This window comes from Hydra vulgaris, chromosome 10 (genome assembly GCF_038396675.1).
Source record: "Hydra vulgaris chromosome 10, alternate assembly HydraT2T_AEP".
Taxonomy (NCBI): domain Eukaryota; kingdom Metazoa; phylum Cnidaria; class Hydrozoa; order Anthoathecata; family Hydridae; genus Hydra; species Hydra vulgaris.
Window position 1 is genome coordinate 40142495 of NC_088929.1, and position 15006 is coordinate 40157500.

The window sequence follows — 15006 nt, forward strand, 5'->3', positions numbered from 1 at the left end:
ATATCAGTTGGTGCCAAAGATGTTTTTTGCAATTGATTTGCAGCATTTATCATTGTTTGTTCTGCTACAGTTTTAACAGCTGTTGCAATTATTTTCAGTAGTTTTTCAAAGTTGTTTTTGGTCATAGGCTTAGGTAAATTCATAAAAGTGCAAAACTTTTTTATGCCTGCATATCCATGGCCCAATAGTCTCATGCAATAAATTATTCGCTTATTAATATCAAATCTTTTTTTATTATTATCATTGATAGAGGTGTAGAACTGATGAGGATAGTTGCAATCTTTTTTTTTGACGCAAGATATAACAAGGAAGATAAACCATATCGTTTATCTTATCTCTCACCTAATGAGAGTGTGGAACTACCACATTCTGGACACAGAAAAGAACTAAAAACAGAAACTAAAACAGCAACATCAATGATACTATAACCAGATATACAAGGTTTCAAAACAAGTGTATCTTCTAAGTCTTCAACTTTTCGAGACGAAGCTGACAAATTAAGTGAGTTTTCATTATTTTGTTCCAAAACACAAGTGCTGTTAGCAGCATTTAAATTAATTGTTAGCAACTCAATACTTACATTATCTGAAACACTATCAATGTTCACAGATTATTAAGATTTCCCATAAATCCTTTCCTTTTACGGTGAGTTTGTGTACGTTGCTTCACTCGACAATCTTTTCCGATTTTGACTAATAAAACTAAGCTGAAAAAAATAACACTATAACTGATTTAAATTGTCATACTTGATGTAGCAACCTTTACAAAAATTCTAGAAAAATTCATAAAGAAGCTGTTCAAGCTTATACATGACAATTATAACACACACTTGGGTTGAATAAAGGTAAAATGTAAGATGTATACAGTTAAACAAGTGTGTTGCTATGGCGTTGCTATATCACGTTGGATCAGGTTAAGATAGTTTATTTAAATAGACAAATTAACATAGTTATAGATTAATTTGCTACTTTTAAAACAATTTTTATAATCATACAAAGGTAAAAGTAGTAAAAACAATTTTTTTTTTTTTGTTGAAAATATTGAAATTTTATAGGGGGGATAGCCCCTTAACAACAAAATCAAAGATAAGTTAAAAGAATGTTGCATCATATAGATGCTGAAATAAAAAATAAGTTAAAAGAATGTTGCGTGGTATAGATGCTGAACAAGCAAAACAAAAAAGATCAAAAGTTTTTCCTCCCACAGCCTTAAGTTGTATTAAAAATCAAAAATTAAGCTCAATGAAAATCGCCGTGTAAAAGAAGTCAAGATCTCCTACTTCTGTTTTTTAAATATATGTTGCGTTGCGTAATTTATAGACAATCCCTAAGAGCAAGTAAAACTTTTTTATTTAAAAGAAGGTGAGTGTGACCATTCTACTACTATTTCATTACTGCAGTAATATGATGGCGACTTTTTCTTACTCCAATAATATTATGGGGACAACAAAATTTTCGCTAATCAAGTTGTGAACCACTAAAATAGGTTCAATGATTCATTAGTATACCTTTTGCAGTTTCGATGGTTTCAAAAATAACCATGTCAAATAAATAACATACATAACATGATTAATTTATCAATTTGCCAATACACTTATGACTGATCTGCTTCTAGCATAAGTTGTACTCGTGCTCTGTTTTAAATGGCTGTGTTTCCATCAGCCTAATAAAATATTAAAAAGATCTCTACTAGAGTGTCGAAAAACTTTTTTTTCAACCAGTATTGAAATCCACTTATGCTAAAATCCACTTCATTCTTAACTAAAAATGAGCGAGCCCTAACATTTTTGTGTTCTGCTTTTTAAATATATTTTAAAAGCTCCCAAAAATGAATATAGATTAAATTTTTTTTTACTGTTTTCATGTTTTTTCTACTGTTTTCATGTTAAATTTTTTTCTACTGATTTTATGTAAGGAGTATGTATTAAAATAAAGTGGAGTAGGTAATAAAATCCGGTAGTAGTATAGTGGTAGAGCGCTCGTTTCATAAGCGAGAAGTTTCAAGTTCGATCCTCGTCAAAGTTCGTGTTCAAGAGTAAATAAGTTGTTAGAGGATTGAACCGCCAAAAATAGCTTTCTTGCTATAGTGGCCCTCATGACCTTTTCGAGATAAATAACATTTAAAAAAATAATAATAAAGTAGAGTAGGTATTAAAACAATGGTTGGACGTAAAAAGTACTGATGTGCGCATGTAAAATTGTTTTTTTAAATTTTAATTAAATTTATTATTAGTGCATAAATAAAAATTTTGTATTTAAAAAAATTTAAACAAAAAAAATTTTGATTAATGATTTTTATGATCCTAATTACTCAAAAAATCCTTTAACTGGAGTTTTTCATTTCATTGATTTTTTTTGGCTTGCTTTTGTTGAGATTCAATCAACTGTGTTGTCCTTTAAAAGCAAACTTATAATACCTGTTTAATATAGTAAACCAATGTATAATTTGTTGTGTTTGTTTTAAGTTCTGTTAAGACAAGCACAAAAAATATTTTCGTAAAAATAATCCTTGTATTTAATGTTTTTTGGTTTTAGTATTCTGCAACGCTTGAGGCTTGTTTTAATGAGTGGTTTAAACCAGAATTTTTACACTATGTCGATTGCCAGGTTTGCTCAGAAAAAAATAAAAAAAACACAAAGACTATATTCTCAAAACAAATCTCGTTTGCTAAGGTTTGTATTTTGTTGAATCTATTAGTTACACCAATGTTAACAATTTTATTTGTTTTAAACATTAAAAATTTGTACGTGAAAAAAGTAAAACGCTACACAAAGAATACTACCTAAAGGTGAGTAAACTTATGAAATTCTATGAACTAAAACGCTTTTCTAATTTAATTTAGCTTCCAGAATGTCTATGCATACAACTTCAACGTAGTTCTTACAATTCAGGTGGATACTTACAAAAGTGTGACATGTTTATCAATTTTCCAGAGGTGTTAGATTTGTTTCAATACACGTACATTGCATCAAAAACTAGTAAAAACGCAAACAACACAATTTGCTTACCGCCAGAACAACGGTAAATTCAATACATGATTTGTGTTGGTTTTATTCATATATATAAATGTTAATTTTTTAGTAAATATCAAAAAGCTTTATTCTTGTTTATGATGAAAACATATTTAGAAATCAATCAACAATTTACAAGTTATCATCTTTGGTGACGCATTATGGTGATACCAATCAAGGTCATTTTGCAACGTTTAGACGTCTTTCTGACAAGCGTTGGGTATATATTTCAGATCAAAGTGTGATTGTGAAATCAGTTTCTGACGTTTTTAGTTCTGATGCTTACATGCTGTTTTACGAAAAAATTTCAAAATGATTTTAATTAATTTTATACTTTATATTTTATACCAACAAATAAAAATTAAAACGGCAAACAAAAATTGAAACGACAACCAAAATGCAAGCGAAAAGATTTTTATGCTTTTTTTATTTTAATCGTCTGGTTGGATGAATATCATTTTCTAACGAAAAATTTTTAAATGATTTTAATTTCTCTTATACTTAATTGTTTTATGCCAACAAATGAAAATTGAAACAGCAAACCAATAACAAATATTAATACAACTGCCAAAATGCAAGCTAAAAGATTTGGACGGACGAATATCACCAGGCTAATCTTTTTATTTAATAAATAAGTGTAAATGATATTTATATATCTATTATAATTATTCTTCGAGTTTTTGCCTGTGTTTAATTCTTTCTCGTTAAATTTCCGTTTAAGGATTCAGTGTTTGGCAAAACGAAACTAAAGAAAGCGGAGCGCATACTTATAAAACATTAGAAAAATTTTTAAACGGAATGTTGACAACTTTAAAGTATTTTAAAGGGGTTTAAAAGTATAAAATATTTAAAGAAATTTGAAATCGGTGAACTATTTTTGAACGCGTGCGAATTAATATTAAATACCATACATTTTTCCAATGATTTTTAGCTTTTTAAGCATCACAAATTAAATTTAAAAATTACTTTGTTGGTTGAAAATTTTGTACTGAATAGTTTTGCACAACTTTCTTAAATTATGTGTACTGTTCACTACTTTTGATACTACGTTAACATTTTTATTTGAATTAGTTGAACTCTATAAAAATTATTCAAAATATTGTTTAACTTATTTAGAACATTGTACTTTTAGTCTTGCACTGACCAAATACAAAAAGTTGAAAAAAAAAAAGAATAAAATATGTAACGCGTGTCATATATATTTCGGTACATACTCGATGTACTTAAGGACGGTTTTTTATCTTCTCTTGTAGATATGAACATTTTACTCGCCAACGCATAAGTAGTTTTTTATAAAGATTTTTGAAAAAACAAATATTTTTACACAAATTAACAAATTACAACAATAGTAAGTTTACACCTTTATCTTAAAAATGTCATTCGATTATTATTCTAAAAAATGTAATTCAAAAAATCAATGACCCGAAATACGTGTCATGGTAGGTCTTTTCCAAACCAACCATTAATATACTTGTTATTTAAAGTCTATTTCAATAGATTTTAGTAAATGGTAAAACAGATTAATACTACAGTTTTAGCATAAACTTAAGTTAAAATATTAAAACTATTACACATAAAACGTAGAAATATCAAATAAAATGAACAAATTATATATCTTTATAAATATTATTAAATAACTTAACGTAAAACGCAAAAGATATATTTTTTAACAAATTAACAAAATTTTGCTAATTAAAAAAAAAATAACAATTGTAAATTTTGTTTTACTATATTGGATAAATATGTCATGATAAATCTAAAATAAAAAAGTAATGAACTTATGGCACAATATATAAGAAAAAAACTTACCTGTTTATTTATGGTAATCTTTTGTGATATTGAAGTGAATTCTATTTTTTGAAAAGCCAACTATAAAATCTGTATCAAAGATCAAAAGTATTAACAATACTAAAGATAAAATCAAATTAGGACATGAATTGCATTTATAGCAAAATGTTGTCCTGGCTTTTAATGAATGATTAAAAGAAGTAAGTCTATGTAATAAAAGTACCTATTATTCATTTTTAAAGTTTGTCACCAATTGGAAGGTAAGCCAAGCTATCTATCAACACAAATCACAAAAATAACATCACCGCAACTACACACAAAAATAAGACAGCATAACTAAGACATAAAAATAACAAAAATAAGACATAAAAGCACAAACACACAAAAATAAGACATAGCATAAGACATTTGTAAGTACACAGCTTGGCTGGCAAGCCTAACAATCAATCTCTACAGGTAGCTAAGTTGTACCACTTTGAAAACACGGAGACAATATAGTATAAATATATATACAAGCTATAAAAACATATAACCTTATATAATAAACACAATCTTACATTACACATATAAACACATATAACAATTATAAACATATATAACAAACAGGGCCGTCCGTAAGAAGGGGGTGTAAAGGGTTTCCCACACCACAAAGCTAACTCCCAAAGCTTATATATGTGCATTGGAGTTGGCACATGGGTATATTAGCATACAACACGAGTTCGCAATCTACAAACCATCGACTATCAAATTTAAAAATCTGAAGACTATAATTAAAGAATATTAGAAAATATTACATTAGTTGTGTAACATTTTCCATCTACCATACCTTAAATGTTTATCAATTTTAAAAAACTGACTACTAAGTGCTTCTTGAATGTTCTTGTACATGCAATATAAAGTATATCTAAAAAACTGTGTTGAGAAACACGGTTTTTTAAATATACATTAACTTAATCAAATGTTTGACCTTGCCTTTTATTTTCATTGAATATGCCAATAAAACTTTAACAATAAAAAATTTACCATCAGAAACACCTGCGCAACCTTTTATTCTAGTGCTGTTTCATAATCCAGGTTTGTGATCTAATATTCCGAGTAACATAGTTACACAACCAACTTTCAATTTTAAACAATAAGGAGACATACCTGAAGGAATTAAGCTGTTCAAAATCTGAACAAGAAAGTTATTTATTTCATTAATTTTTTATTATCTGTCATAATTTGATCAGCACAATACGTTTTAACATTTCGTTGTTTCATTCCTTCAATAATTGATAATGGAGCCACATTAGTGGGTATTAAAATCAAAACTTAAAAAAAAAAATGGGGCTTCACAGTATAAATGCTTTTTGAAGTTCTTTTTTAATTTTTTCCCCAGATAAAATCTATTTTGTTATGAGGTTTTCACAAATAATTTTTTTTTTTGAATTGAAATTTACTTTTGCTTTTATTGTACTTCTATTCAGTTTTGCTTTTATTTTTAATTACTGTACATCATTATTGTTTGATATTTTATTTCTAACAGTAACTGGTTTTTTTAAATTGTTTTTTTAACTGGGTACAAACATTTCTAAAATCAAATTATTTTAGTTTTGCTTTAATTTTACTGACTGTACATCATTACTGCTTGTTGTTTTATTTCTTTTTAAAATTTTTTAAATTATTTTTTAATTGGGGTACAAACATATGTAATATGAAATTATTTCAGCATTCTAAACAATTGACAAGCAAATGTTTATTTTCTAACTAAAACTTAACTAATAAATTTCAGAAAAGGTCTTAAAGATCATAAAGAATATATATTTTTAACTTTTAATGCAGAGAAAAAAATTCATAATTATATATGATTGCTATTGTTTTTACAATGCTATCAAAAAAATATTCAATATTTGCACGATAAACCTAAACAATATTTTAATAAAAACTATATTGCCACAGTTTTTATTACAGCATTAGCTTAGTCTAAGTTTTAGACTGAGCTAATGCTAAATTATGTATATCTATCTATCTATCTATCTATCTATCTATCTATCTATCTATCTATCTATCTATCTATCTATCTATCTATCTATCTATATATATATATATATATATATATATATATATATATATATATATATATATATATATATATATATATATATATATATATATATATATATATATATATATATATATCAGTGGTTCTTAATCTTTTTGAAGTCGGGGAGCACTTTTGATCATGACAAAAATTTGGGGAGCACTGAAATCAAGGAGTAAAAAAAAACAAACAAATACACATACGTACGACTTTTATTGAAAATAAAAGATTATAACATAACTGTTTAAAACGATAACATGACAAAAAAATTGTTAATAAACATAAATTTAATAAGTAAAAAAATAACATTGAGCAAAATTTAATTCAGAAAAATAAAAAGATTTAATGTGAAACCTGAGCTTGACGGTTTTTACAAATTTCAGTGATATTAGGCCTAATTTTAGAAATAGCTACCCTCAATTCTTCGTCCGAATTAGTGTTGTTCGTTTTTTAGTTTTTATGTTGGTAACTATCGAGAAACTGAGTTCACACAAATATGATGTTGAATATTGCAACAAGATTTTAAGTGCCTTCATGGATGTATCAACCTTGGCAAAGGGATTACGTATCCAGTTATATGTTTCTACGTTTATTGATAGAAAATAAAATTCAATCTTTTCTTTTAATAAAGTTAAATGCTCCGTTACTACTGAAATAATTTCGTCGGTAGTGTTTTTATTAAGTGAAGGAAAGATATCTACTTTCTTCTTCTCCAACACACGATTTTTCCAAAAAATAACTTTTTTCCGAAAGGCTGTCAATTTGTCGGTCGATGTTAAAAAATTTTCTTTTCTTCCTTGAAGGCTGGAATTAACACAATTTAAATAATCAAAAGTATCGGCTAAATATACCAATATAGCACACCAAATGTCATTTTGAAGATATTTCACAAAATCATTCATATTTTCCTTTTGCAAAAAGGTCATCAATTCACCCTTCAGTTCTAAGAAACAACGTAGCACTTTTCTTCTGGATAACCATCTTACTTCAGTATGCAAAAGCAAAGATTCATATTTGGCTTCCATAGAAATGCAAAGATTTTTAAAGAAGCGTATTTTCAAAGGTCTCCATTTTATGAAGTTTACCATTTATACAACTTTGTCTAGCACAGATTTTAATGCTACTGGTAATGTTTTGGACACCAAAGATTCTCTATGCAAAAAACAGTGAGTAGATATAATATTGGCGTTTCTTTTCTTGGAGTCACAAACCTTTTTAATGAGCGTTTCTTTTCTTCGAGTCACAAACCTTTTGAATGAGCTTACCATTGATGGAGCACCGTCCGTACAAATTCCCACACACAACTCCCATGAATTGTTCAAAATAGGAAGAAATAGAATCAAAGACATCTTGTCCTGTCGAACGTTCGGTAAGCTCAAGACAGCATAGAAATTGGTTCACTATTTTGTTTTCATGAAGGAAACGAACGAACCCTAGTATATAAGCTTTTCCACTTATGTCAGTGGACTCGTCAATTTGCAGAGCAAAATGCCTTTTGGAAAGCTTATCGGCAATTGTTTTCTCGTTATCATCCGACATATTTTTAATTCTATTTTTTATTCTACCATTTGAACGAGGAATTTTCATTATTTCCTTTGTTGCTTCATCGCCAAACATAATTTTAACCATTTCACAACATGCTGGTATAATTAAAGAATCTGCTATAGTATGTCGTTTTAATAGAACAGCAATCATGATTCAACAACCTTATATGACGCTAACTGTGCCTTATCGGAAATTTTCACAGTTTTTTCAAAATATTTAACTTGTTTAGTTTGCGTATCTAACAATCGTTTGAAATAATCTTTAGTTTTTGTACCAAGGTTGGCGTGATTTGTAGAAAAGTGACGTTCCAACTTGTTAGCAACCATCGCGCTGTTGGATAATTTTTCTCCACATACAATACAATGTGGAATGTGATATTCTTCCTCACAAATGTACGTAAATCTAAAACTTAAACATTCTTCAGAATACTGTCGATTAATATTTTTTCTTTTAATCCTATCGTTTGTATCAGACACAATACGTGCAGCAAAAGCATTACTACCGCTTCCACTTGTATTCGGTCCATTTTTAGTGTTTTGTTCTTCCGAATCATTCGCTTTTCGTTTGATAAGAAATTTGTCCATTATGGGGTATTACTGTAAAAACCAAAAATGATTTGGGAATTAATACAGAGCTTATTTTAATTTTTTATTAAGTCCCGGACAAAATGTCTAATTAAATTTAAATTTGGTCGGACAATGTCCAATCAAGTTTTTAAGATGTTTGTAGCAAATTTTATTTTTAATTACATAGCTCGGTTTTAGATTCCGTTTAGTAACGATTTTTATCATACATATTACATACGGTTTTTATCATACTAATTTAAAACATTAAGGTGGAAAACCCCTGAAAATTTTTTTTTGAGTAAATATCGACATTTTATAAATTTAACTTCATATACATAAAGTAAATAACAAAATTAACTGAAAAAAACAAAAAATTTTTTTTTGGGGTAAAATGGTAGCTGTAGCAGGTGCCAAAAACATCAAAATATTGAAAGACCCCGGCCAACGTATCTAAAGATGTACACAATTTTAACAAAATCTTTTTTGCATACTTGTTCTAACAAGGTAGTTTTGTGATATGAGCGAAGCAGATTTTTCATAATAATATTTAATCGGCTTATATATTGGACCGAAGTACATGTAAAAAATTTGACCAAATTTTATGAATTTGTTGACCTATTTAAAGACTGGATTTAATTTTTAAAAAAATCTGTCACGTTTAAATCACAGAAGACAATCAAACAAATTCATACTTAAAATTTTAACTTAACACCACTTTTAGTTATTTAGATATGCTGGCCGGCGTCTTAAAAACTCTTTATCTGAGAAAAACAGCTTTTAAAAATGCTAACATAAAAAATTTCAAAATAGTGTAAATAAATATGCAAATCTATATATAATAAAAAAAGTTAAATCTTAAAATGCACCAGTTTGATATGGGTTTTGCTCTTTTTCAATAAATTTGTCATATCGACTTCTTTTTACCACGAATTACTTATCTGCGTTTCTTTGCTCGTTCTGTGTTTTTATGTATGGCTAAGTATAATCGCTTTTGATTAATTTTTCTACATCCTTCTAACAAATACTTTCCAGGTCTTAAATTCATTTTTTCTAAAACTAAAACACTAGCTTGTCTACCAATGTTAAAATGGGCAACTGCATCAAAAGTGCCAAATTGAAGATGTGTAAGTGAGACATAATGGCCTTTTGGTATACGCTCCCATATTGTCATGTTAAAAGACTCATTGTTATTTTGGGTAAGGCCATGCAGACGTTTTTTTAAAAGAATATCACTACTTAATTCATCATAAATTGGCTTAAGTTTCCAAACAATAGATATTGGTAAGCCAGGACCAGGTCTATATGTTGAGGTATGGTTTGCTTTGTCACGATTATACCGACACCAACTACCTGAACCTTCTGGACAGTGAGGAAAATGTAAATTTTCATTTTTTGATGAAGCAACATGATAAAGTCTAGCTCTTACAGCAGATTTCATAGCATTTAAATTATTTTTGTTTTGGCGAATTGCAATGCCATAATAATTTTGGAGACAATCGATAGTTGTATCGGCCAATTTTCCACGACTACCAACACCTTTTTCTTTTTTTTTTAAATTACGTAAACGTGTTCCAACTCTTTTTTGCACATGGCCAACACATTCAAGTTTATTTATAAGAACACCTTGATAAACATTTTTTACAGCATCATAACCTTTGCTATCTCCATCACCATAGAAATCAGTATATCTTAGATTATGTTTTTCAATCGATCTACTCCATATTCTGCGGGCTCCCTCTGGCTCCATTCCACCAGGTAGTCCTTGGTAATTAACAGCACATTTATGTTTATCATGCCATTTTTCATAGGCTAATGGGTTTTCTTTCTTTAGATGTTCTTTATGAAAACATGCTTTACATACCTATATTTTGAGAAAAACATATTAAAATCTGAAGTATGTAACATCAAATAGATTTCAATATTTAAAAAAATACCAATCTTTTATAATATGTAATATATATATATAATATAGTATGTAATAATATATATATATATATATATATATATATATATATATATATATATATATATATATATATATATATATATATATATATATATATATATATATATATATATATGTATATATATATATATATATATATATATATATATATATATATATATATATGTATATATATATATATACATATATATATATATATATATGTATATATATATATATATATATGTATATATATATATATATATATATATATATATATATATATATATATATATATGTATATATATATATATATATAAATATATGTATATATATGTATTTATATATATATATATATATTATATATATATATATATATATATATATATATGTATGTATATATATATATATATATATATATATATATATATATATATATATATATATATATATATATATATATATATATATATATATATATATATATATATGTATTGTGTATACATATATATCAAATCAGGTGGGCGTTTATATACACACAGACAAACATATATATGCATATAAGCATATAATATATATGCATATATGCAAACCTGAAAAAAAAAACAAATTGTATACTTAACTTGTTCATAGCTTCAACATCTATTACTTTGCCTGTTTCCATCGAAATAACAGAAACAACGCCATTGTTTGAAGAATAGCCTCGTCGCTGCCAAGTGCCATCACATGATACTGCAACATCAACAACATTGGGCACATGGTCACGAATAGAATTTAAAACAAGATTACTCTTCAAGTCTTTTAATTCTTGAGCAGCGTCCATCATAGTGTCTTCAGCTACAGATTTTACTGCATTAGTTAGTTTTATAACAATTTTATTTATTAGCAGTCATTGGTTTAGGCATGTCCATTAATGAGACAAATCTTGAGAATCCAGAATAGCCTTGACCACATGATCTCATAGCATATACAGCCCTGGTATTAACATCAAAACTTTTTTGTATATTCAATGTTGAGGTGTAAAATTCTCTTGAATAATCACATACACAGCAGTTAACATAAAGACAAGACGCTAGACCTTTTCTCTTGTTTTCATTTTCAGAGAGAAACAACCTAGATGACATACATACTGGACATATAAGGGTAGAAATTACAGAATTTAGTATTTCTAAATCTATAAAACGGTATCCAGTAACTATATTACTAGATAACTTTGGTCTTGATGACGAAATTTTTTTTATTTTTTTAGCACATATTTCATTAGAATTAATAAAGTTAAAATCAACTGGTTTCTCCATATTTATATTTACATCTGCAACACTTGTAGTAACATTTATGTTCATATCTACAATATTTGATTCCATATTTACATCCATATCAACATTATTTACAACTAACTTTTTTTTTACATTGAAATTTTTTTTCCTTTTATTATTTTTAGTTCTTTGTTTAACTCTGCATGCCTTCGTCATTGTAGAAGATTTATGAGCTTTCCAGTAACTGTTTTTATACTAAAGTTGTTTTGAACAATGGAAAATACAATTCACTTGATAAGATATATTCTTCATATGAAAAAATTGGATTTTGGACAATTTTTAGTTAAGGTAAAAAATAGTGCCGTTGATATGGCAACGGCACTATTTAAGGAAGTTAAGGAAGCTTAAAATACTAGGGTTCAATAAAATCTATTTTAATGAAGATCTATAGCGAATTTTCAAAAATGGTTTTCAGATTGTGAACCTCTAATAAATTTTGCACAAAACAAGAAAATAAATTTTTTTTTTAAAAATTTCATATTTCTGAGGGGTTTTCCACCTTAAACGAATGCGCGAATATTTTTCGCTTTGAAGTCACCGATTTTAATAGTCATAATGACTATTAAAATCTGTGATTGCAAAGCAAACAACATTCGCTCAAAAAATAAATTTTAAGTAAAAAAAACACGCTGTTTAAAGTCTTCGTTGCTTGTAAAATCATTCATTGATTTAGTTTAAAAAAAAATTATTTATAGAATTTTAAATTAATAAAACTGCCTTAATATAATATAATTTTTTTTACGGTAACTTAAATAAAATGTAATCATTGCCGACAATTTCTAGAAGTTTTATTTCGTTCTTTCTTAAGTTTAATTAGTTTTTTCTTTAACTCAATATGTATTAATTAAATGATTGTAAATGTACTTTTATTTTCTCTTGATTAGAATAAAATACAAACTAACCTTATTATTATTTGGTTTCCTGTAAACTGCACTTTTATTTTTATTTTCAAAATTTCGCATTCAATGTAGGTAGGTAATAAAACCCAATTATTGTAGCTTCTTACCTAAACTGTAATCGTTACAGTGTAATGTAATAATTGAGTGAACATTAAATTTTAAGTTTCATACTTTCGCGGAGCACTTGCAACTACCTCGCGGAGCACCGGTTAAGAACCACTGATATATATACCCAGCAAACATGACAACGTTGAAAACCGGTCGCAAAAGATGTTGCGCAAACGTTGACAAAGTAATCGATTTTGCAAAGATATGTAACGTTGTTTAATAGACGTTAATTAAGCGTTATTGCGTAACGTTGAAAAAACGTTACTAAATGACGTTACAAAAGCGTCGCAACTAAACGTTGAAAAAGCGTTACATAAAAAGCGTTGAATAAACGTCGCAACTTAGCGTTGAAAAAACGTTACCTAAAAAGCGTTGCATAAACGCTGTTAAAGCAGTCTATTTTGCAAGGATTTGTAACGTTGTTAGTAAAACGTCAATTTAACGTGACTCAGAACGTCGAGTAAAGTTTGAAATATAACGTTGAATCAACGCTTAAATGCGCTGTTTAAAATATCGCAAAATATTATTAAACGTAATTAAACGTGACTATAATATATATTGAATTGGCAAATAAAACTAAATTGTAAGTTGAACTCTGCCCTCGCAATATTTCCAAAATCAATTTTTAATACAAACAGTAATGTACAATGATAAATATAAAAAAGCTTAACATATACAATTTATAGATATGTATATAAAAATATAAATATTTTCTTTAAAATTTATGCGTGCGATTGTTTGCATATATATTTATACAATATATAAAAATACAATTAACAGGATATAGTATCGATAGACCAGGATATCATTGAGATACAGAATCTAAATCAAAAAACAAAACTTGTACCATTAGTAGTCTGAAAGCAAATGTAAAAAAAAAATAATGTTAAATTAGTATAATTATTATTAAATTTAAAAAATAAAAAAATATATATATATATATATATATATATATATATATATACATATATATATATACATATATATATATATATATATATATATATACATATATATATATACATATATATATATATAACTTATTTATATATATAATTCATAATTATAGGTTCAGGTATCACTCCATTAACTAGTTTTTAACTATATGAGTGACACCTAACCTTATTTATGTGAGTTTATAAACATTATTGTAAATTTATATATATACATATTTATATATACATATTTATTTATTTATTATGCAGTAAACTCCCGGTTATTTGAAATGGCACTTATTAAAATTTTCTGCCTATTCGAAGCAATTTTTATTTCCTGTGAACTTTCTTTAACAAACTCATGCAAATGCTGTTACGCAGAAATGCAGTTATTCAAACCTGCAGTTGTTCAAAATTTTGGTTATTCGAAACAATTTTTGCTCTCCTTAAAGATAAAAAAACACATTTAAGGAACAAAAAAAAAATAAAAAATGGACTATACTTTCAATGAATTGTAAAATATTTATTATTTTACAAGGATAAAACTGAAGTAGCACCAAATTCAAAGGGTCTTTTACTTTTTTACTTTCTACTTTTATTAAAATTTGAAAGAAACTTAAAGTAGGTCATTTTAAAGAGCATATTCAGTTATTCGAGTTTCGGGTTATTCGAAATAAATTCTTATACCCCTTGGAGGTTCGAATAACCAGGATTTTACTGCGTATATATATATATATATATATATATATATATATACATATATATATATATACATATATATATACATATATATATATATATATAAATATATAT

At 26.9% G+C, this 15006-nt stretch overlaps 1 protein-coding gene and 1 long non-coding RNA gene across 2 annotated transcripts in view; one reads left to right on the forward strand and one right to left on the reverse strand.

The window, feature by feature from the left end:
* Positions 1–3692, forward strand: part of LOC100207636 (ubiquitin carboxyl-terminal hydrolase 30 homolog) — a 69683-nt gene extending 65991 nt beyond the window's left edge. The window contains exons 7-9 of the mRNA XM_065808014.1: positions 2535–2672; positions 2843–3021; positions 3129–3692. Of these exons, the coding sequence (XP_065664086.1) occupies positions 2535–2672; positions 2843–3021; positions 3129–3327 (516 nt within the window). The 3' untranslated portion in view covers positions 3328–3692. The remainder of the gene's footprint in view (positions 1–2534; positions 2673–2842; positions 3022–3128) is intronic.
* A 10279-nt stretch (positions 3693–13971) lies between these two features.
* Positions 13972–15006, reverse strand: part of LOC136086597 (uncharacterized) — a 4361-nt gene continuing 3326 nt past the window's right edge. Inside the window, exon 4 of the long non-coding RNA XR_010641455.1 lies at positions 13972–14080. This is a non-coding gene — a long non-coding RNA (uncharacterized LOC136086597). The remainder of the gene's footprint in view (positions 14081–15006) is intronic.